At 43.5% G+C, this 24,490-nt stretch overlaps 1 protein-coding gene across 1 annotated transcript in view; it reads right to left on the reverse strand.

Annotated features, from left to right (window-relative positions):
- The window catches only part of ME3 (malic enzyme 3), a 130,469-nt gene that overhangs the window by 37,297 nt on the left and 68,682 nt on the right, over positions 1-24,490 (reverse strand). The window contains exons 2-4 of the mRNA XM_086481700.1: positions 22,618-22,751; positions 20,943-21,092; positions 3,194-3,269 (exon numbers count right to left, since the gene is read on the reverse strand). Of these exons, the coding sequence (XP_086337826.1) occupies positions 3,194-3,269; positions 20,943-21,092; positions 22,618-22,751 (360 nt within the window). The remainder of the gene's footprint in view (positions 1-3,193; positions 3,270-20,942; positions 21,093-22,617; positions 22,752-24,490) is intronic.

Raw genomic sequence — 24,490 nt, forward strand, 5'->3', positions numbered from 1 at the left:
ACTTAGGACATACACATGCGTGTGCTTTAGTGAGAAATAAGAGAATGGGGGATCAGAAGCTATCTCAATAGCTTCTAATGTACTTTCCTGGGGGGGGTGGATGTAATAAAGATGCATTGGTTTAATGCTGTGATGGAGAGGCAGTTCCTTGTTTAGGACTGGAATAAACCTCTTGCTGCACTTTCCTCTTTCAAGAAGAATTGTACTCATCTGTTGCAGTGCCCTTTCCCTGCATATTTCAGATGACTAAAGGGAGAAGCCATGGAAGGACTTAAGCTTTCACACCGTAGCTTCACAATGAGCAACCAAATGCTCTTATTCAATATAAACTATATACACATCCCAATGCTATTTTCTCCTTCAGCATAAACCACTGTTGGTAATGGCAGAACAGAATTACATTACATTACATAGTTCAGGAACAAGCCCGAGGAGAAACTACAGATACAGCAGACACATGCATCTATTCTGCTGTTTACATCTATTTTGCCATCTAGCAAAAAAAACCCTCTGGTAGTATGAGGCATGATGCATTCCAGGGTTGTAATGCATGTAATAACAGTGACAACCAATGTGTAATAGGAATTATTTTGAAATGGTCCTCCTATATGTAGAATATTTGTTGTTGTGCTATTGCCACTTTCTTGTCACTAGGAGTTAGAATTCCTAAAAGTGATCCTTCAATGAAAAGTCTATTAAAACTAAAAGGACTATACACCTATCCTTAGGCTAGAGGTGGGACAATCCCCTACACAGGAAATTCAGTCATCGCAGTGATACACTCATCCACCTCCATTTTTGAACATTTTCCTATTTGTTTTTCCTTCTGAGTCAATGTGAAGTGTTAGCAATGAGAAAGTCTCTTTTTGGGTGGGCTCCATCTGTTTCTGGGTATGCGCTCACTGCTTTACCACACCCAGAGGATGCAATTGGGACTGGAAGGCAGTAATGGGAATAGGGAAAGCAGCAAGCACATGCGCTGCTACAGGTTTATCCTGAAACTGATGTAAATTATATGAAAAAGAGTTAAAATCCCAACTCTGCAGTGAATGTTTTTTGGTTTTGTTTTTGTTTTTTTTTTTTAAATGACATTATAATGAATCAAAATGCTTCTCTGGACCACAGATACCCTTTCATCCAAACAAGTAAGTGTTCTCAGGCAAGCCTAAAAACTGCTCAATAGCACGTAGATATCCATCAGAGAGTGGAAATTTCTTCAGCCTTAGATGTGCTGCACTCTGTAGGTACCCATAGCCCTGTATAGCAGTAATCCTGATGGAGATTCAAGATGTTGAGTGCACTTCTCAGGGCGAGCATCCTACAGCAGGAGGGAGAGAAGTAAGGTAGGAAGGCCAGTCTGGTAGCTTGCAGGGCAACACACTTGTCTAGGAATAGGAGATACAGTTTCTACATTACCCTCACTTTGAGCTAGTTTGTTCAAACTACCGCAGGATGACACCCTACCACAACGCATTCCTCCAGCTCTAGTTGGGCCATCATACAGAAAAGAGTACAAGATCAAGGAACCAGAGGGAAATTTAGGAAGGGGAGGCACTGATGAGTGTTATTGACATTTTATCCAATGTTTCTTCATGGCAGGATTCATTAGCAACTATAGAAGAGACATAAAACCCCCACACTCCCAGGTGAGTATACTCAGAAATGGCTTCTTCTCACTCATTCTGCTTGCAGCAGTTTCTTTCAGAGCAGCCCAGCCTCAACAGAAAGGGTGCAAGTGGGGCACAGTGGAACTTGGCTGAGGCTTTGCTAAGCTAAGCAGAGCACCCTTCCAGGCAGACGATGAAAGCCTATGACCCAGATTTCCCATTTCCACAGTAAATGCTGTTGCCACGAAGCTCTAAGGAGCCACAAAGCAAGAGGTGGGGCAGCATCTCCAGGTATTTCTTCACTGTCTTTAACAGGACTTAGTCTTGTTGGTGCTCAGTATGGTCTAAGCCTTTTTTTCAAAAAACTGGGTCCCTCCAGGGACTTAGGTGCAGTGCAGGTGCCTCTCTACATATCTCATAATCTCAAGTGTTCCAGTGCCTACCAGTTTAGGCATGGAGAAGTCTGTGTACAAATACACAGGGAACCCTGCGGTCCAAAACAGCAATACTGATGAAATTATCTGCCTTTGTAGTCTGGCAAACCTGGAAAGTAGATAGTCTGAATCTCTTCCATGGACCACTGCCCTTCCTATGGTCTGTTTTGGGTGCCAGAGGGGGTTGTTTCAACAACAGTCTCTAATCTTTCTGTGCCAGTTTCCCCATCTGCAAAAACACCTCTACTAGCCATAATGAGTTCTGCTCATAGTCCTGAGTCAGAAACAAATGGAAATACTTAGATCTTTGGACAGAGCAAGGGCAAAGTATCTACTTTGCATCTGTTCTCCATGGTTCCAAAGACAAGGTTATAGGAATATGATCACTTTTTCTGGAAACATGTTAAATTCCTTTTTTTCTTTCCTTAGAAATGGAAAATGTTTGCAAGATTTCCTCAGCTGCCAAACCTTTGTTCCTGGAAGAAACAGCTAACTGATATGGGACTGAAGCTCTGTCAATAGCCAGGGAAATTCCCAGGCACACGTACTTTCAGACTGATGGAAGGAGGTGACTGGCAAGACCTGTCTTAAGTGTTGACTTTATTTCATGCCAGGGACTTGCCCAGCCCCAAGCTCTAGTGAAAAACACTTCAGAAGATCACTTTTTGGGTGGAGTGTCAGTAATAATTTCAGCTGCTGGATATCAAACATTATTTGTGGAGTTGCCAGTGCTCTGGATGCTGCATGACTCATTGGATTTGGGAAGCAGTCCTATGAGCAAGTCGGTTACAGAGATATCCTAAAGAGCTTTAGTACATCTAACAAGTTGCAAGTTAGCCACAGAGTTCTTCAACACACACATCTTACTTCTTTGCTAGGGCCGCTATTCTGTACAGATTTATTATCATGCATGCTCTTTTCATTGCCCAAGGTCCTGCTACCTTTGATAAAGATCTTCTTGACCACATACACACATGACAGGAGCTCTGAAGCCCAACCACTAGCCTGGAAACTCTCCGAGGAAGGGAGTATCTCTTAGCTTGTCCTTTTAAATCGGCAATTCTGTAAATAATGCTGAGCAGTTCCATTCGCTATCCCTTTTTCCACCCAACTCCCTGTAATTTCCCAGCTCACAGATGACATGCCACATACCTTAATATTTTCTTCAGGCCAAGAGTTTAGCATTGTTGCAATATGGCCTTTGTCATGGATGGTGATAAACAACCCCCTAAGAATAGGAAAAAAAATAAGAAAAAGAAGCCTTGTCATAAAATTAATAACTCCAAGATAAAATAAAACAGGTGAAACTTAAAAATGCAGGGAAATGAGCTACTGAGCACAAAAGAAGGCTATTCACTAGCATGGAAATGAGACCTCAAGGGACTGCTAATAACAAGTTTAGCTCTCATTACAAACCCCAAAGCTCAAGATCTTTAATGGCAACTTCAGCCAACAGCCACTGGTGTTGCACATTTCACCCTTGCGAAACATCTTTGCTTCAGGGAGCAAACTGCTTTACTGCGGAAGAGCTTTCTAGTTAAAATAATTCTGATAAATGCGGGAGAGGCTGATGGTTTTACCTTAAACCTTGTTACACGTTCTTTCCTGGGGAGCTTATTGCTGGCAGTTCAAACAGTGAAAGCATGATCCTTCTCACCCAGCTACCAATGTCAATGATGTGGATGGCTATTGCAGAGCTAGACAATTTGGGTCCCCTCTCTAGTCAACAGAGCTCCAACTGGATGCAATTAGATCAATACTTGCCGTGGCATTTGCTTTGACCAAGCCAAACCTGCCCTTGCAACACCATTTCCCCCCCCCCCCCGAATATCTGGCTCCAGTTTTTGACACTCGCACTCACCAAATGAAAAACATCAATAATTATGAGAAGTGAAACAGAAAATTAAATGTTTGGATGAAACCTCACTAATGAAGTCTTTGCACAGACAATAGCATACCTGATCGTACTAAGGCTAATCACTTCCCAGCACCAAGGTCTTCAAGCTTTAAATGAAAAAGCCTTCTTTTTAATAAAATTAGGAACTGGAAGACAGAATTCTTGAAACATGTTTTAGACCTGTGGCTTATTTTTCCCCTCTTTGCTGTTATTACCAAAAATAGTATCCTTAGCAAGGATTCTTCCAATACCCAGGAGAGTATTATTTCCATTCACTGATCTCTGCTCAGGTATTTTGGGATTTTTTAAAGCTCCTTTTAGGTAGCACTAACCCCAAAGAAACAATCTCCTCCGTATCTGTCTCGGGAAATTGCTTATGTTGCTCACAGTGCTCTCTAATCAGCACAAACCAAGGGCTCTAACTCAATGACTCTGCTTAGTAGGTGGAGGCACCCCATTTCCTTGCCTTATTATCTGCTCACAAAAGCAGGAGTTGTTATCAGTGATTAGTATCTGCTGGAACAATGGGGAAATGCATTTTTGCTGCTTACATCTCTCTACTGCTGCTCAGCCCCAGAAGTTCAGATCAGCTCACGGTTTGGGGTTCTAATGTGAAATATTAGCTAGAAAAAGCCTAATTTTTAGAGAAGACTGAAAAAAACTTCCATTGTAAGCCCATATGAGTGATGAATAATCAGACATAATTGGGCTATCCCTCTACAGACAGGACTTCTCTCACAAGACTCTTCTAGGTGGGCAGATATCTTCCCACAGTTAACTGTGGGAATCCTAATGAAAAAACACTTTACTTTGAAAAGAAGAAAAACAAAAGTGCTGACTTCAACACTGATCAAGTTGCAATCACACAGAAAGATCAGAAATGAAAAAAAAAAAAAAAGAAAAGGAAAGTAATGGTTCATTTATTCAGCATAATTGTTTAAAACTGTGGCCAGTAACTAAGGAACTAATCACATACACATGGCCTATCTCAAAGGCAGTATTCACAGATGTTAATCTTCATAAAAAAGGGGTACTGTACTGCTGCCATCTACGTTTAGAAAATAGCTGTTAAGCAGGAATTAAAAGCACAAATTAATAACATCATTGCAGATACTTCAAGTTATGACATGCTTTTAAAAAGAATGCTGTTGTTTAATGTAACATTTTCCATACATGATACTATTACTTAAGTGTCTGGCTGCATGTCTCATACATTCATATCTCTTCAGTGCTGAAGGGACTCCACCAGCTATTTAACCTTTGAAAGACATCTACTGCTTGCAGGAAAAGCCGAAACCCAACTGTCTACCCACCACTGGCCCTGCAGCTTGATGAATTACTAGTTGTTTCATACAAAGTGAAGAGGGCAGACACCCACTGCCTCTGAAGAGCTCCTGACTCTGACTGTTGTCTTGGGAGGGCAGTGGGCTGGTTTCCAACCCCAGCTCTGGATCTGGCAAAAGAGAGAGTTCCAAAATCTGATGACTGCCCTCACCATGTTGCGTGGGAGAAGGGCTCTCACAGCTATCACCATGGCATGTCTTGCCTGGGGAAGGACTAGGTTGGCATAGATAGCCAGGCTGGTGACTGAAAACCAAGCATGGAGAGGCACCCCCCTTAGAATTTCCGTTCCTTTCCTTAAGGAAAATACATTTATTTGACGTTAAGCAGACCCTCCCATTGACTCTACTGACTTCCATGGATCCTTTTCTGACAACAAAATGGCTGTGACACACATTAACTCTCCCTCCAGGCCGTGCCATGGACCAGACCTCTAGTCCTAGCTGCTTATGTCCGCTGTCACATGCATGGAGTAATTCAGGTGAACAATTGCTCCTTACTTTACTCCAGGCAACATCAGACGGCTTAATTTAGACTAACAATTAACACGCTTATGGCACTACCAGCTTTGGGACGGAAACCTTCAGGAGCAGAAGGGGGAAAGTGACCTCTCTCACTGACGCAACCACATCGGGAAGTGGGCACATACCTGAGCAAGCCTCATATTTCCCTAACACCAAATCCAAGAGCCAAGGACCCAGTTTCAATAAAACACAAGTTTACAATGCCTTTAGGCACCCAGCTGAAGCATGTTACTGAACCTGGTCCAGGCACTGTGGACTCCATCAGGTGTTCAAGCAATGAGAAGAGGATCCTGGTAGTGGTGAGCTGGAAGTCCCTTTGTAGAGCGAGTATGAAACAACCAACTGTGACAGGCAGTTCAGTGAGCTCACGGCGTTTTTAAGAAGATGTAAAAGGAAACAAATGCATGTCAGACTTTAGACTCAGGAGTCACAAATAAGTCCTCATTTTGAATGGTCCCCAGGAGAGTTGTGCTCTCTCCCCTGATGATTGTTCAGCCTGAAGAAAAGAAGGCTCTGGGGAGACTTTCTAGCAGACTTCCAGTATTTAAGGGGGCTACAGGAAAGGTGGGGAGGGACTCTTTATCAGGGAGCATAGTGATCGGACGAGAGGTAATGGTTTCAAACTGAAAGGGAATAGATTGAGATTAGATATTAGGAAGAAGTTCTTCACTGTGAGGGTGGTGAGATACTGGAACAGGTTGCCCAGAGAGGTTATGGATCCCCCCTCCTTGGAAGTGCTCAAGGCCAGGTTGGATGGGGCTTTGAGCAACCTGGTCTAGTGGAAGGTGTCCCTGCCCGTGGCAGGGGGGTTGGACCTAGATGGTCTTTAAGGTCCTTTCCAAACCAAACCATTCTATGATTCTACAATTCTATGATTCTATGATAATGGTCACCCACAGAGATGAGCTGGCCAACTTACCTGTTTAAATAAGACGCCTAATTTTGGAAGAGGGTTAATCTTTCCCAAAATCCCTTCTGCAAGGCAGGCAGAAGGAATAGACAAGCTCTGCAAACTGAACTCAGGAGAAGGTTTGCTTATGAGTGAACAGGGAAGACTAACAGCCAGATTTCTCTCAAGGGTACACAGCTTACAGGAGAGGTAACAGGAGCAAAAGCTTATTTCCGCCTTTGAGGACAGCAACGTAGAGCTCTGAATACTGAGAAGGACAGGTTGATCTATGTGGACCAGTAGTAAATAAGAAACATCCAAGCAGCAATAAAGCGAATTAACTTGTTTTTTTCTGAGGAAAAGATGCAGCCTAAGCATTCTGAAGAGGGACTGCAACAGATGCTGCCTTTATCATCCTGCCTTCTCGATCTCTTTTGGGATTACATTTGATAAATTGCTTCAGAAAAATAAAAAGAGAATGAGGCAATTTTCCTTTAGTCTCCCTGGGACTCAATAAAAATGATTCAATTAAAATAAAACGCCAAAACAGTAAGTCATTTTGATCAAGTCACATTACATGGGCACTGTGTGGGGCAAACACACACCCTGGTTTACTGGACCAGAAGACTCACCTGGGCCCAGGATCTTGCCATTCTACATGGGCTTAAGTCATTGTATATCTTTGTCCCCCACAGAGAAGCAGCTATGCACACAGTTAGCTGGAAGCCAAACACACATGCATGGGGATAAAAATACAAGAAACAGAGCTTAGTAAAAATTAACTGCCCCAACAATGTCAAGCCACACCGTACCACTATTTCTGGCTAAACAGTAACCTTCGGAGAGCTGTTACCTTTGTGGGGGTAATTCAGAGTGGGGAGTGCTCCAACCTGCATTCATTAGGGTTTCAGAGCTCCAGTCTCCTATTCAGTACATTAACGTCGCAGGTTTCACTACAGCTGCCTTTAGTTAAGGTGGAAGTCAGGCTAGATTTTATTGTGCCACTGAGCACGTCTGTAAGGTTCCAGGAAACTCTGAGGAGTGTTACAGCTTCTTAATTTGTCACTGAGCCAGTATTTCTATCTGGCTTTCAGCAAGTCAAGTCACACTGCCCAAAGTGGACTGCACAATCTGTCAAAGGGGTTGGATATGTTCACCTACACCAGACAAGGCCTTTTCTCATCCCTAAGTCAGGGACATTTTCTTTTCCTTTCAGATTTTGATCTGGCTGAGTTCATGGAAGTGCTTCAGGAATTATAAAGCTACACACTACCATGCAAGCCATGGGAAGGATCCTTCCATGGTGCTCAGTACTGGTTAGATCTTGGCCATCCTGATGGCACTTTGAAAGAGCCACAATGAAGACAGTCCCAGAATTGCTAGGTTCATCTTAGAAAGAGTTCAGTGACAAGGCAGACAGGACACACTTGATGCCCAGAGGAGGCAATGCCAGACACTGGTGATGGCTTTTTAGAGTAACTTTCATTTCTTTTAGCCATTTGGGAAGGAACAAGTTTTAACACATCTCAGGTATTAGGAAACAAAAATAATTCTTTAATGCTTTCATTCAATGAGCAGATACTTCTTCAAAAAGGCAAAGTAGTGTTCCCCTTTCTGACCTTTGTGGTTAGCAGTGCTGCCTTGTGAGCCATTTCCCATCAGAAGAAACAGTGTATGATGGAGCCAGCAGTGCTATCTCTAAAGCACTATTTATTTACAGAGAGTGTGCAAAGCTTCATTTCCCAAAACACAGAGGGGAGTGAAAAACATTATGCAACTTGTTTCCTCACAGCTCCAAATCTCTCCTCACTTCTCTTCTACCCAAAAGTGTCCCTCCCTCTCCCTAATAGCTTTCCTTGGTAATTATCAGTGCTTCTGTGCTGTGTTTGCAACCCTCCTGGTGCTGTCTTGCCCCACTTTTCTAGCCTACTGCTGCCTCTCTCATGCAATTAAACAGAAATCCAATGCAATCAAATGCCATCAATGCCTTTGCTTTATCAAGCTCCATGTAAAGCTTCTTTGGCCAGAGCTGTGCTCCTCTTACAGCCTTGTCCTGTGCTGTGGTTTTGGGTAGCACTCCTATGACTTCAGTTAGCTGTTTACATCTATACAATTAATTGCCTCTTGACACTTACCATACATGAATAACAGTCAGCAATTATATCCACCTACTTTACCACACAGGTCAAAAGCCAAGGAAGAGCAAAGCAGATGATGGGCGCTGGATCACTGATACGTATACTAGCATGAAGCAAAAGAACACCCACTCTTTGCGTGAATGTCCCCTACTAGCTGAGATAGGACCATATTTGTATATTTATGTCCCTGTGGAGGAAGAGAGACACTGCTAGAAGGATCTCAAAAGCTCCTGAGTTGACAGGAGCTGAAAACCAGAAAACACCCCACTCAACCATTGCAGCTTCATCCTTCTTTTCCTCTCTCACTCCTCCGAAAGGACTACTCTCTGAAGAAAAAGATACTTGCTCATAAGGGAGGAATATATTTGCACAGCATTAACCATTATTTACAGATACTGCAATGGTCAGGCTTGCTCAGGGTTTAGTATATAGCATGAAAACACAAAAAACTCAACTGCAAGGTCCACATGCTTTCTGCACAGTCATCAGTCCATCAATCTTGTTTATTTGATTTCAGAAAAGAAACATCAGTTATCTTCTTTAATGGACTACCAGTCTTTGCCTTACTTGTTCCTGAGAAGAGGGACTGATGAAGGGAAGAAGATTAGAATAGTACTTAAGGCCCCTGATCCTCCAGTTACTTACACTCTGCTTGTCATCCAACACAAGAAAGGGTGCTTGCAATGAGTCCGGCTCCTCGTGTGTGCTGCCGTACCAGCATGCAAGGATTTGCAAGACTAAATCATGAATAGGCCAACGAAACTCAGGCTTTTGTTTCACTTTCTTTCCACTTGTTAACTTCTAGTCTAGGTACTATGAGGGGAACTTGCTTCACAAGCGAGGAGAGGATAAAGACTACTTGGGTGGGTTAGCATTAAGAAAATGAACATACTCATGATACTTACATCAGGGGGGCAGGCATCATGATTCAATGTTTTCATCCAGATAGGAAAAGCTCATTCTCAGAACAAAAATGCTCAGGTCAAAGGTTAGGCATTTCCACTCACAACCTGAAGGTGAAGAAATCCTGCCCACATAAAAATCCTTGAATGTTTTTACTTAGTAGGGCCTGGGCTTCCCTCAGAACGGGTAGGAAGTCCATGGGAAGCCATTGCTTAAAAAAGCAACAAACAAAAGAGATGAGTCAGATCTTTGCCAACATCTGAGACTGCACGAGGCTGCCATTAAACAGTGATGAAAAAGTTGTGAGACAGCGGTCAGAAACCTACACTGAGATACGAGGATGCACAGGAAAGGGCTCTGACAGGCACGGCACGAGGCGACCTTCTGCAGTGACCACAGCCACTGCTTTACATTAAGTCATGATGCCTTTGGAAAGCTTTGAGCAAGACCATCTCAGAGTAACATTGAGGTTCAGCTGGCAAAACTATCTTCACACTCAGGAAAGAAAAAGACAAGCTGGCTTGTCACGGTGGAAGGATGCTGACTGCTGCTGCAAGCCACTCTGTGCTCTTTGGAGTTTGGTTGAATTATGCCCCAAGTCCAGATGACCAGTAGGTATTTTGGCTGTTCACAGCTGCAACAGGGACACACGCGAGGGAGAGATCAGCTGGCGGCCTTGGCTTTCGTTGCATACTAACCACAGAAAATTGTCACTCTTGTGCCAGAAGAACAGGCTGGAGGACCTGCTCTGGATGCAAGGCCAGTCTGTGCTAGAGATGCAGTAAAATGTGGTTACAGTAAATCCCTACGTTTGGTTTTATTTATTTACACTCTCAAGACTCATACAGAAAATTGACAGGTTGAGCAATATGAGCCTCTAGAGACATTTCCACCAGCTGCACCCCTATTGTTCATTTTTTTTGGTACAGGTGTCTGCCAGAACAGGATAAGAGGCTTCAGAATAACAAAATAAACTTTGAAAACGCTTGGCTCTTTTAGGGATCTTGAGATTACAAATGCCTGTGGGCTACAGGCTTTGGAAAGAAAGTATGTGCTAGCATGCACTGATTTGTCTAAATACAGTACAACCATCAAATTGGACAAAATCTCTGTGGTGATTCATCAGCTATTTTTGCAGATTTGTTTATAACAAAAGCCAAGAACTTTTGTTGGTTTAGATAATTGTCTTTGTAAATTGTAGGATGCCGAACATTAAGAACTGATGAAAAAATAATAGAAACCAAGCACAATCAACTATTAATGAAATCTAGATTTATAAGGCAATATCCTATAATTTAAGTATGCTAAGAGTTTTAATTTCAAATAATCTTCAAGGTGAATGATTGCATTAATATTATAAATGTCCTTAAATTGTCATTCTGTATTTCAGGCAGGAAAACCAAAATTCAGTGTGGGAGCCAGAAGATGCAGGCTCCAAGGTACAATAATGAAATATATGCTACCCACACCAAACCCCCAAACCCACGCAGGGAAATCTCCATGATCCTGAGGGACAGAAAGCAGCTAAGCTGTCGGAAACTGCCAAAGATCAGAGAGATTTGAATGAGCAGCTACGAGTGAGTGCTCCCAAATGCAGAGAGCAGTGCACACAGACTTCAGTGCAAGCTGCAGCCCTCCCAGTTCTTTGGCATAGTCCAACCCATGCCACAGCAGGAAGGTCCAGGTCAGAGCCTAAACCAAAGCTTTTGAATCCATCTCCTAGTCTGCGAAGTAATTAACACCCAGCACTAATTTTAGTAGTTTTTTTTTTCCCCAGGAAAAGGGAGCTTATATAATCACTCTGTGTCCTGACTTACCTGCTAGCTCATTGCAAGCACATTTATCAGAAAGGCAAAGGTCTCAAAGATGTTTGTTCCTACACCCTTTTATGGAAATCACTGTTGAGATACTGGGGAAAGATAATGGAGTTCATGTCCCCACCACTCTGGGGAGGGGAGCATACACTTTCCTCTAACAATTATTCTGACACTTGGCCAAAAAGATAGCTTGCAGCTAGACGCAACATGTGCCACTTCACACCTAGTTCCTACTGAGCCCTCACAAGCCCAGCCCTAGCAAAACCTTGGAGTCTTCCTGGGCTGCAAGACTAAGCAGAGGGCAGAGAAAAGGAGGAAAAAGCTCACTGTAGAGGAAACCAAATGAAAAAAAGGGAATGGTTATGGAGCAGGATCAAAAATGCATATAGGAAACCAGAGGGGACAGCAAGCAGAGCACTCAAAGCTGTGACTGCTGCTCCCTAAAGAATCACAGAATGGTAGGGGTTGGAAGGGACCTCTGGAGATCATCTAGTCCAACCCCAAAGACGAGGTGAGAGAACGGGAGAAGCACAAGCTGGTGCGGGTAGCTATGGTGGAGCACAGGTGGATATGGAGAAGGGATGAAAGGGATGTGGAAGGGAACAGAAGCTGTAATAAATGTGAAGTGTTAGGGGACAGTGGGCAGAAAACAGAAGGAATCCTGGATTCACTGGTTCTGCTAGTCAGGAAACAACCTAAAGAATAAATAATCCTTTCTTCCTCTGCAGAGGGCAGTCAATGGAGAAAGACCAGCTCAGTAACTACTGTTACTGGTCATTATGTGGCAACGTGAAAATGCAGAGTGTTGACAGCAAGTCCCCAAGGAATCTCTGTTATCCACAGTCTAGGATTAAGGGAGGAGGCAAACAGACGCATCTTGGCTTGTCATGAGCTGCTTGTCCTTACTGGATTCTCAGGACTGGATTCTCAGGTTTAACCAGAGAACTGGCATGTCATAGCATAAATCAGTGGTTAAATCTTTTTGAAAACTTCAGAAACCAATTTTTCCCAGTGTCCTTTTCAGCAGTGGTGTTTCAATAGTCGTGTTTAAGAGGACCTCTAAGAAGGTCTATGTTAAGATTGAGCCTCTGGAGCCAAGGGCTGGGCAAAAGCCAAGCAAGGTCTGACTCCTGCTTACCCTCAGCACTCAGAGCTCCCTTCTTGCCGGTGTGCAGAAGGGAAAGGGAGAAACCAGGCTGTTCATAGCTACTCTGCCACCCATGTGCAAATTTACAGATGCACATCGGTCAAGACCAGACTTTGAGGTGAGACATAAGATACCACCACTCAGAGATTCCACCAACAAGTAAGTGTGGGCATTTCCCAAATTCAGTTTCCTTTGCTGCATTTATACTCATCATGCTCAAGGGGCTTGAAGCCCTCCATTCAAAAACAACTTTAGGTGTAGGAAAATCCAACTCAGCCCTGACTTTTCTCTGTCTTTTTGGAGGCTCAGTCCTAGACCTGTCTGTATGTTGGATCCTGGCAGTATCTCAGTAATTGGAAGATTACAGGGTTTCGAAGAGAAACATGTTGAGATGGGCAATCAGTGCTGTGGCTCGGTGATGTTGACCAAGAAGCCCTTATCTGTTTTCACTGCTAAGTACATAATGTATTCTGTTTTACTTGATAGCACAGAGGTTAAGGTAGGATCAAAAATCCCTGGGAAGTTAAATTAAGTCCTACCCTGATTATATTTCCTTCCTACGGTGTGCAAATTCTTCCAAGACCCACACCTTCACTTTTAAAGCGCACTGCAGGGAGCCCCAAGAAGGAACACAGGATTAGGACAAAGTTTGACAAAGAAAATAAGCATTATTTTGACAATACCAGAGCAATCAGCTTTCAGATAAATTAAATCTAACTTGGCATACTCTGTTTCAGTAAATTCACCTAACAAAAAAATGTAACTTTTGCCATAAATTGCAGTAAAATACAGACAATACCAGCAGCTTTTACAGCAGGTTTTCCACAATCAGATAGTGAAGATGTGTGTGGCTTGCCTTGTTAAAATGTCTGAATGGTGTATCCGCACATGGAGTTCTCCAGAAACAAAACACAAAATGCAGCAAAACCCAAGGAAGGTAAGAATTACAGTATCAAAGCACAGAAGCCTTCACTCTGTGCAGACCTGTTGGGAAGTCTCTGGCAAATGCAAAACAGCTCTTTATGCTGCCTATTGCTTTCTCTTCTCTTTCTGAAATGGATGCCCTGTTATCAGAGGATAAGGGTGCTGGCTTGCTAGCTCTGACACAGCAACATGAGACTGCATCTCACAGTTACCTTGCAGTGGCATATAAAAGCCGATATAAACGATATAACAAAAATGTATCATTTATTGATATAAATATTCCATAAACTAAACAGTTAAAAAAAGAGGATTGCTCCTCAGAAAAAATGTCCCCAGGTCACAATGCATAGTCCATGGGAGATTGTCCTACAGCCCAATGGATATTGCTTTCTGAGGTCTTCATGATAGCTGGTGTTATTTCCCCTCCAATTTACATCCTGGTATTCATTATTCTAAATAATTCTCCTCCCTGTCTTTGGCATTTTTTGTTTAAGGTGGGGTTGGTTCCTTGTGGCAGCAGCATAAATTTATGCCAGATTAAAGGCAAACACATCCTCTTGAATTTCCTTCACCAGGTCAACCTCTTTCTCTTGGCCAACTCCACCTCTTCCTTTGAGGTTCTGCTGGTAAATCAGGGAATTTCAACAGACTTAAATCTAATTCATCTCTGACAACAGGGGAAAGCCTGACCTTCATAAATTAATATAAGGCTTTGCTGTTAACTTCATTGGGCCTGAGATTTTACCTCATGTCCATGGAAGTTTCTCTTGATTGTTAGAGCCACTGAACATACATTTTGCTCAGGAAAAGTAAGGCAGAGAGAAAGAGAAGAGTGGAGATACGGAAGGGAGCACTGATTGTTTTTCAAATGAAAAAGTGGATCTAAGTCCTTTTTCACTCACATCGCAATGTAATAACTGTGGTACAGCCTCACAACACCAACAGGGTCCGTCCTATTCCCCAGGCTTCATGGCACCTCAGATCACGGCTGATACACTACCTCTTCTCTCCGTACGCCCAGAAATTGATCTGTGCTCCTCTCCCCATTTTAAGAACCACTTAACTGAAGGGGGAACAGAGAAGGGACAAGATTGCGGGTACAGCATGCTGAAAAGACTTGCCTGGAAAAAGGGGGGTCAGCACAGAGCAAAGAGTGGCAACCCTTGAACTACTTTGCCACCCCTCAGCAGAGGTTCCCAGACAGGCTGAGCCATTCTCAGCAGCCCTGGGCTCCCTCTGCACTAACTGCTTCCTCTTCACCTACTCCAACCATGTTCTTCTCCTCCTCATTCCATAACCTGGTCCCATACCAAGGACTGTCTCCCACCTACAGTTTCTTTCAGGGCTTCCTGACTACACACTGCCTCCATGATACTTTCTACAGATCCCCCCGCCTCATCCGTTACAAGACCAGTCTGCTTGTGGTGATGTTATCTAAATGCAGCTCATTAAACACGTTCATCTTCTCTCACACTGACTTCATGTTCTTCTGGAAGAAGGCTAAACCAGGCAACAGGCTGGTGGCAAAAAGAGAAGTTACAACAACCAGTGTTTTTACAACAAGTAGAGATTGCCTAAAGGGGCTTCAAAGCACAATTTTCAGCACGATAATCCAAAGCCCAGTCTTCCCATCCACTTTTGGTCTCCAGTGTTTTATAGAAGAGGGTGTGCAGACAATGCTATGGTTAGGGACAAGTCTATGGGATTTACACCTTTATTCTAATTTCCATTTGGTTTGGGCTTAAAGTGTCTAGAAACGGCAGCTAACTTTCTCTCCTGCTGCTCAGACTATGCAATGCCATTAAAAAAAAAGAGCCTCAGCAGAGCCAGATCTCTTGACAAGATAATTCTGTAGATTGACTGATGTTTCACTTGCTCATTTTTCATCAGAGACACAGATCATTATTCTGTCAGACTTAATTTTCGCACCATCTGCATCCTGTTAACATTCATTCTCCAGGTTCAGCTTCACCCCAACGTTTTGCATTGTTCTGTGATCAGTCCTCAAGGATATTTATGTCTCCAGAAAAGAAGAGTGAACTTAAGCAAGATTTTTCTGTCCCCATAGCTTTCCTCCAATGGTAATGCACCAACCTGTTCCAGTCCTGCTCTCAGGGGATGCCAAGAGCTTTTGAGGAGCAGCTGACAACTTTATACTTTTAAACACCAGTATGCTCATGAATTACCCAGTGTCTTGAAAGACTGTGATCTTACGCCACTGTAATAAACTACCCCTCACTATCACAGATTAAATGATTCCTTGCACTGAGATAAGCGCTCTCTATGCTTTCTCTTTGTGAAAAATTATAAAGTCTCTTTCCAAAGATACTATCACAATTAAAAGAGATTCTCCAGCTTAACAAATACCTTTTAAATAGCATTGTACATGTTCAGTCCTGTGCTGCATAAGGATCCTCATGATATTCATTAAGTACATTTTACATCGAAAAAAAAAAGAGAAAAAGGAAAAAAGATCACAAAACTTGTCTTCTTTTTCTTCCGCTTTTCTTCATAAAGGACTTTGTATCTTCACTCTAAAGAAAAAGGACTCTCAATCACAATCTGAAAGCTTTTAGAGTTGGTAGAAGCATTTCCTAAGATAACAGTGACTCTTTCTGTTAATGGGATCAAAGAACAGAGATTCCTCCTTCCTTCCCTCTTTTAGTGTCTCAGAAAGCTGCGAGCCCTGCTCTGTTACATTTCATTCCTTCCTCCTACCAAATTTCTGATGAGGATAAAGGATCCCTGGGCTTTGAAAAGCAAACACTTCCAAGGCCCATGTTCCTTAGTACCTAGGGTAACCTGCTCTTTGCTTGAAGCTACAACTGTGTCATCACTGCTGCTGAACATAAGCAAACCTGGTCTCCCCATGCCTCGAGTAGCTTGCTCCTGCTTCTGCACATCCCTGTCATCATGCCTGCACAACTCCTGTTGCAGCTGACAGTGAACTGGCTATCTGGATTACCACTAGTCTGGCCCCAAAAGGATTTGGATGTCCCCAGATTTATTCCTGAATCAGATCATTGCACAGCTGCATGGCCATCTGTGGAGGCGCAGGGCTGGTGGGAGGGAGGAGTGAATAACCAGGGATGGGTTGTGGCAGACAGACTGCAAAGCTGCCTATGCGCAGCCACAGGATCCAAAGCTGTACAACTGTGCAAGGGATCTCCCTCAAGCCTGCGTCACCCTTGATCATCTGGAATTACACCTATATGTGAAACAAGGCTTGTCACCTTGGGACACTATTTCTAGCCATATCCTTTGGCCTTGACAACATGCATACATCTGGGTCCCCTCGCAACCGTTCCAGACCTTGCGAAGCCAAACACAGCAGCAGATCCTGAGACACAAAATGAGGAAGAGCATAACCCAAGAAGCCCTCAAGAAGTGAGCGTATTTGCCTACCCTAGTCTTATCCTGTCGTTACTGGCCACTGCTGCAGACAAGATCTGTGGCTAGGAAGACTTCTCTTTGGAGATGGTTGCTCTTCTCTCGTGCTTATTTAATGTGGTCTGATCACAGAAGAGAGATTTTGACAGGGTCCTTAATCGTAAGCGTGACAGAGGTGCTTGGTACTTCTACCTGTACTTACAAATTACACAATAATATGTATTTTTTAAAAATTCAAAATATAAAATTATACTGTTCTTTGGCCTAAGATTTTAATGCTCATTGCACGACTGAATAAATAAATATTGGTAACTCATCAGGCAGCTGGCTGGAAAACCAGACAGGAAAAATGTGATTCAACATAAGACACCTTCCAGCACAAACTTCTGAGCTCTTAAGGGACAGTGCCAGAATGCCCTTTTTAATAACTGGATGGTTCAACCTCTCTTCCAGTCATTCTAAACCCCTGAGTCTTCATCACACAGGAAAAAGCCTGAGGCCACAGAAAAAAAATAAAAGTCTGCTTGAAGAATTTAAAGTGACTCCTGAAGAGAAAGGCAGTAGGAGTTTGGGGAAGGCAGAGACAGGAACCTGCTGGGGCATCAGGAGCTCTGCCTGGCCCACCAGAAGAAGTGGGGAGGCCATTGTAGATAAGCATATCAAGAGCTGGATGTTTGCAAGTGTTTTTTTTTTTTTCCTAGTAGCTCTTTTCTACTGGTAAAGAGAGAAAGCCTGTGCTTTCAGACTGCTGGCTGGGTAGCCTTTTGAAAGAAAAGAACAGCAGGTGTCTGATCCCATTTGAAGCATATAAATCTGCTGGCAGAGAGGAAGCCAGAGCCCTGGCCTGGAAGGGGAACTCCGGACACCAGCCCCATAAGAGTGCAGGTAAAAGGTCCACTCTTAGAGAGTTTGCATATAGAGACCAGGAAAGGTAAAAGAGGCATTGAGCCCTGCAATTACGACAGCAGTATCTGGCAAACAAAATCTGCAGCCATGCGAACACTGATAACTGTATTCTGATGAGAGAAGCCCTGCTGGACCTTATAGGACTATTTTCAGATGCTCTTCTTCAAGAGTTGCTTTGTAAGCAAGTTACTTGTGCTTTAGTCTTTCCAGGCTCACCTTCAAATATAAAGCCAAGCACTAATGGGGCTGAGAAAGATCTCAGCACAGAGAAGAAGTTTATTGTCTCCACAGGTCGCTAATTGGTGCTGTTGTGGCTGCAGAAAGACTGCATAACATTCTAAAGATGCCCCTCCTCACCGTAAGCTGTGCTGTATGTGCACATCCGTCCACGCTGGAGTACCAACGTGGTGTTTTAAAACTGAGATATCTCGCCTGCCTGATCAACAGCATTAAATGTGACAGTTTGGATGAATAGGGAGCAAACATTCAAACCGGTTCCCTGTTGCCCAAAAAGTCGGGCTGGGAAACACGGCACTCCAGAGGACAGGTTCAGAAAGACTTTGGTTCACTAGAGAGATGACCCAAAACCAACAGGACAGAGTTCACAGAAGGACATGTAGTGAGCAGAAATGCTACGCACAATTATAGAGTGGCACATATCTGGTGGGGTAATTGTGTCAAAGAAAAGCCTCACAGGGAGAAGATGACAAAATGAATTACAGTGACCAGACCACTCAACTAATCCCAAAATAGGTGAGGGCATGCTGAGACAAGCAGAGCAAGTCTGAATGGCTGGGACATCCTCTCCAGTTCTAGGTGCTATGTTCTCCCTAGAACACCAGTGAAATATATTTATATGGGTGTCATTTTGTTTTAGAAACCTTCTAATACAAAGAAAATTAGGTTAGAAGAATCAGCTTTTCAGACTGCCAGTGCATCTTAGAATAACAAACATGGGAAGAGCTAGAAATTCAAATTTAGATTTTAATTCCTGAGCTCCCCAAATCTGCAGGTCACAATGATTGTAGCAGAAAGTGTTGGCATCCTACCCTGAACTAAGTGTCTTGCAGGCCAGCTCCTGATGTACATAATATGTTCCAGGAGAGAAAATATATACTGCAAGACAATAAGAGTCAGATTGACAAAAAAAAAGCACATATGAATGCTTCTCATTTTAATCTCATCACCTTCCATGATATACTAGGTCTTTTCTTTTTGGTTGAAAAACACTCTTTTGCTAAAACAACATTGATTAAAATAAAATCTGAGGCTAGGCTGAAATTCACTCTACATCTTCAGGGAAACAAACTCTCTGCCTCAGGAAGTTCAGTGTACTAAGGGCATGATAGTTTTCCCTTTCCTGCAGAAACCACAGGCTGGAATCCAGAACAGCTCCAAGCCCAACTTCAGCAGCAAAACTGTCAGACTAGGAGAACAGATGTTCTTACCACATTGGTAAGATACTGTGGATTTAAAACATGAGAAAGAAGTGAGTTACAGGAAGGGGAATTCTCCAACAGCAACAAGTGCAGAAAGAGTCCAGTACATGGAAATACACCCCTGCTTTCCTGAGGATAACATCAGGGCTGAAAAATAAAAGAAGCAAAGCTCCCAAATATTGTTTTAACTTCTTGCGAGGTAAAGGCAGACTGAAGGCAAAGACGCAGTGGCTGTACAGCAGGAATTGCTGCTGTGAATTTTGATTAGCTAAGAACCAGCAGTGTGCTCTTCCCTGCCTGACAGTGCTCACAGCTCAACACTTGGAGACGGAGTCTGGGCTCTCTTACCTCTGCTACCTTTTTACTCCTGCTCAGAAGAAGAAATTGTCTTTCCCCAGTACAAAGAGCAATTCTTTCTCTGCTTTCCTCATACACACTGAGGAGGAGGAGGGGATATGATCAAGGCTTGACTAGATGAATGACTTCACCACAGCCCAGCAGATGCAGAAGCTGAGTATCAGGGAACAGAGCACCATTACCCGGGATAGATACCCGGGATAGACACACGCCAAAACACGGTCCTGAGAAGCAGTTCATGTGAAGCAATACAGTGGCTTTACTAGAAATTTTGATGACAAGCAGGATGCAAGCATGTTTGCCAAGATAATCTTACCCATAGTATGTTATTCATCTGTCTACACAGCCCTTACATATTCGAGGTCTGCCTCAGGGTGCCCCTGTGACCTTGAGCCAGTTAATAGAACTTGCCTCAGCTTCCACACCTACCACACTACTCTCAGCGGAAACTGCAGTTAAACCTCAGGCTTGTTAATGCTTTTAAAATGGTATTATTCTATTCCTTTACTCTGCTTATTTCTACAGTAAAAGCTAAACCTTTTTATCTGCCTACTGGTACATTTCAAGGATAAAAAATTAAAAAGCTTGCAAATAAAACTGAGCCTTACCATTGAATTTTCAGGCTAGGACTAAAACGTATTTCAGAATGCTAATAAGGGCTTTATCTAAACATAAAGCATTAAAAAGAATTATGCAGAACAGGGCGTTCCAACATGGTACAGAGTGTTTAATGTTGCATGAATATACACAGTAACTGTTCTGACAGCAGAGAAGGCATTGATGCAGAGCATCATCTCCTATGAAAATGATTCTTGTGGGGTGGTCTGTAGAAGTGCATACAGAAATTCAAAATCAGCACAACGTATCCAAAACCCAACAATTACTCAAACGCCAGCACTGCAGAAGGCACTCAGTGCTCCTGAGACAGCAGATGGGGAGGGGTGCAGCCATAAGTTCAGAGAGCTGTTTGGAGCTAAGCTGCACAGACTGTACAGTACTGTTTGAGAACAAAACCACTCTGTTCGCTGTTTATAGGAAGAAGGCAGAGCTATTCTCGACTCCCCAGCTCATCATCAAATGTACACACGTGAAGCTGCTTGCTGGTCCATCTTTTGATGCGGGATCGAGTTTTATATGTTTCAGGCCACCCACATAAAGATGGACTGTCAATACAAAAGGAACATTGACATGAAATTAAAAAAGGGGGCAAGAACAGTCTCTTTGCTCACCGTGGTCTCCTGAAAGCCAAACCATACTGCTGACAAGCTAGGCCAACTGTTGGGGTGTAGACGATGGGCATGAATCTCTCAATGTCAGAGGTCAGCACTCGGTAGAAAAGCTTCTCATTCCTGTCTTGTAATGTCATAAGAACAATATACCTTAAAAGTAAAATAAAATAGATATATATCAGTATTTATGGATGTCGGCAGCAGTTGGCTCACTCAGTATGTACTCAGTTCTTCCAAGCCCTGACACTCCTCATGCTACATCACGAGCAGGTGCTTGGAGTAAAATTTCCCAGAGGACCTGACCAGCTCCACCATCCTCACTGACAGCTCACAAAGACTTGGTAGGGCTGGAAGTCAGACTCATGCATAACCTCAGAATTTTGGAATTTGATTAAAAACAAATGCAACGGAAAAGGTCAAAAGTAGATTTGGGGGCTATTTGGAAGAGGACATCAGCTTTATTATCAACATTTATTAATGCAATCTAGAATACAAAATATGCATATATGCAAATGTTAATATGCACATTTCAAAGCACTGTCTTTCCTAAAATATTTCCGTGAAACCTCTCTCTCCATTATCCTGCATTCTCAATTAATCACTAAAACCAGAAGGATAGCTAATTTCCATCTTTAAAAAAAAAAGCCAAACCCATTAATTTAGAAAATGAAAATGTTAAATCAGCTTAGTGTTCTTAGTGTTGTCCGGACTCACGCTTGCATCACCAGGTTTATATGAATGCTCAGTGACTTAGCATACGTTACATTTCTCCAAAAATTTTTCTTTATTGAAAATGCTTCATTGGCTAAGATTGAATTTGTCAAATTGAAGCCAGAAAAAATGAAAAACTCAGAAAAATAAAGACAGATTGCAAATGACTTTCTGTCTGAGAAACTTGTATGAACACAATGACAAACTCCCTTTGTTCAGCACCCAATCTTGCAGCGTAGCTTCAAAAAGGCATCACACACTGCCAAGGATATATATTTTGCAAGATGGACACAGGCATCTGTGGCACAGAAAAGTCAATGGAATCGTTCTACAGGGAAGAGTCCTGCTGCCTCAGTCCCCAGATCAATGGCAGCTGAGACAGATGGAGAGGCAAACCCTACCATCCGTCACAACACGAGTCAAACACCATCTCACATCAATAACCCTGATGCACAATACAGGATGCGATGGAAGCTCAGGAACAGAAAGATTAGTTCAACACACACCATTGCTTCTGTTGTTTTTATTTTTTTCCTACCAGTTGGCAGGTTCTTTTTGTTCTTCCATCCAGTATTTCAGTGAATGCACTGATGAGCGTACAGATAGGTACGTGCAGTACATGTGTTCACTCCACCTCCAGTGCTCTGGGGCAGGGACTGCCTTTTCGTTCTGCACTTGTACCCAAAGTATAGTGAATTGCTAGGCTAATACCAGAGCTCTCCAGCAATATGCTGCTAGAAAAAAGCAGTACCAGTGCTATTTTGGGACTGGGATGGCATGTAACTGAGGTGAAGGTGGACAGGCCAGAATAAACACTCTTGGTGCTGGAGGGTATGTTGCTGGCAAACATGACTCTAAGGGAAACCTGTGTGCCTTGAAGTAGGTTCCTCAAGTCTTCCTGGGGGCTTTAAAGAACTGGAAATTAAAGGGGGAGTAAGGAGGAAATAAGATGTTTTTGACATACTTGTCTAGATCGTTAGATTTGTTCTCGTAGTTTTTCATCACACGGAGGACTTGTACGTCTTGGCTCAAGAAGCAGGGAGGAAGGAGGCCATGAATTCCCAGCTGAAGCCTCTCCTCAAGTGTAAAAGCCATTCCCTGGAAAGAAAAGAGCAAGGCATGTTCAAATGGCACAATATGCACTACCAGGTAGGATATTCAAGAGGAAAGCAAGCAACAGCATGCAGCCCTCAAGGGCCTGGAGATGGTCCTTCACTGCAGGGACCATGGGGCTTGGACCACCCGGATCCTACGGCTTCTGGATCAGCAGTCCCAGTGCCAACAGGGCTTTGATTATTCACACTCTTTTGCCATTTGAATTTGGTTAGTCTCTATAGTATATACAACTTTATAGTGTATATATTCTTATAGTTTCTTTATGGTCTTCTTATAACACTTAATTATCTCACGCTTACTAGTTTCAACGGCCTTCCTGAAAGCCCAGCCCTCACAATCCTTTAAAACCCACATAATAGGTTTAGAATCATAGTATCACTTAGGTTGGAAAAGGCCTTTAAGATCAGCAAGTCCAAACATAAATCCAACACTACCAAGTCCACCACTAAACCACGTCCCTAAGTGCCACACCTACACATCTTTCAAATACCTCCAGGGATGGTGACTCAGGCAGCCTGTTCCAGTGCTTGACAACCCTTTCGACGAAGAAATTTTCCTAATGTCCAATCTAAACCTCCCCTGGTGTAACTTGAGGCCATCTCCTTTTGTCCTATCACCACTTTTTCCTTGGGAGAAAAGACTGACCCCCACCTCTCTATAACCTCCTTTCAGGCAGTTGCAGAGAGCGATGAGGTGTCCTCTCAGTTCCCTCAGCTGCTCCTCATCAGACCTGTTCTCCAGACCCTTCACCAGCTTCGTTGCCCTTCTCTGGACACGCTCCAGCACCTCAATGTCTTTCTTGCAGTGAGGGGCCCAAAACTGCACACAGGATTTGAGGTGCGGCCTCACCAGTGCTGAGTACAGGGGCACGATCACTTCCCTACTCCTGCTGGCCACACCATTGCTGATACAGGCCAGGATGCTGCTGGCCTTCTTGGCCACCTGGGCACACTGCTGGCTCATGTTCAGCCGGCTGTCGACCAGCACCCCCAGGTCCCTTTCCCGCAGACAGCTTTCCAGCCACTCCTTCCCAAGCCTGTAGTGCTCCATGGGGTTATGTGACCCAAGGGCAGGACCTGGCACTTGGCCTTGTTAAACCTCATACAATTGACCTTGACCCATCGATCCAGCCTGTCCAGATCCCTCTGCAGAGCCTTCCTACCCTCGAGCAGATCAACACTCCCACTCAATTTAGTGTCATCTACAAACTCACTGAGGGAGCACTCGATCCCCTCACCCAGATCATTGATAAAGATATTAGACAGAACTGGCCCTGACACTGAGCCCTGGAGAATACCACTTGTGACCGGCCACCAACTGCATTGAGCTCCATTCACCACCACTCTGGACCTGGCCATCCAGCCCGTTTTTTACCCAGAAAAGAGTACACCCATCCAAGCCATGAGCAGCCAGGTTCTCCAGGAAAATGCTGTGAGAAGCCGTGACAAATGCTTTACTAAAGTCCAGGTAGACAACATCCACAGCCTTTCCCTCATCCACTAAGTGGGTCACCTTGTCATAGAAGGAGAACGGGTTAGTCAAGCAGGGCCTGCCTTTCATAAACTTATTCTGACTGGGCCTGATCACCTGGTTGTCCTGGACACACCACGTGGTGGCACTCAAATGATCTGCTCCATAACATTTCCTGGCACCAAGGTCAGACTGACAGGCCTATAGTTCCCCAGATCCTGCTTATGGCCCTTCTTGTAGATGGGCGTCAC

Source organism: Leptosomus discolor, chromosome 1 (assembly GCF_034619465.1).
Source record: "Leptosomus discolor isolate bLepDis1 chromosome 1, bLepDis1.hap2, whole genome shotgun sequence".
Classification (NCBI taxonomy): Eukaryota; Metazoa; Chordata; class Aves; order Leptosomiformes; family Leptosomidae; genus Leptosomus; species Leptosomus discolor.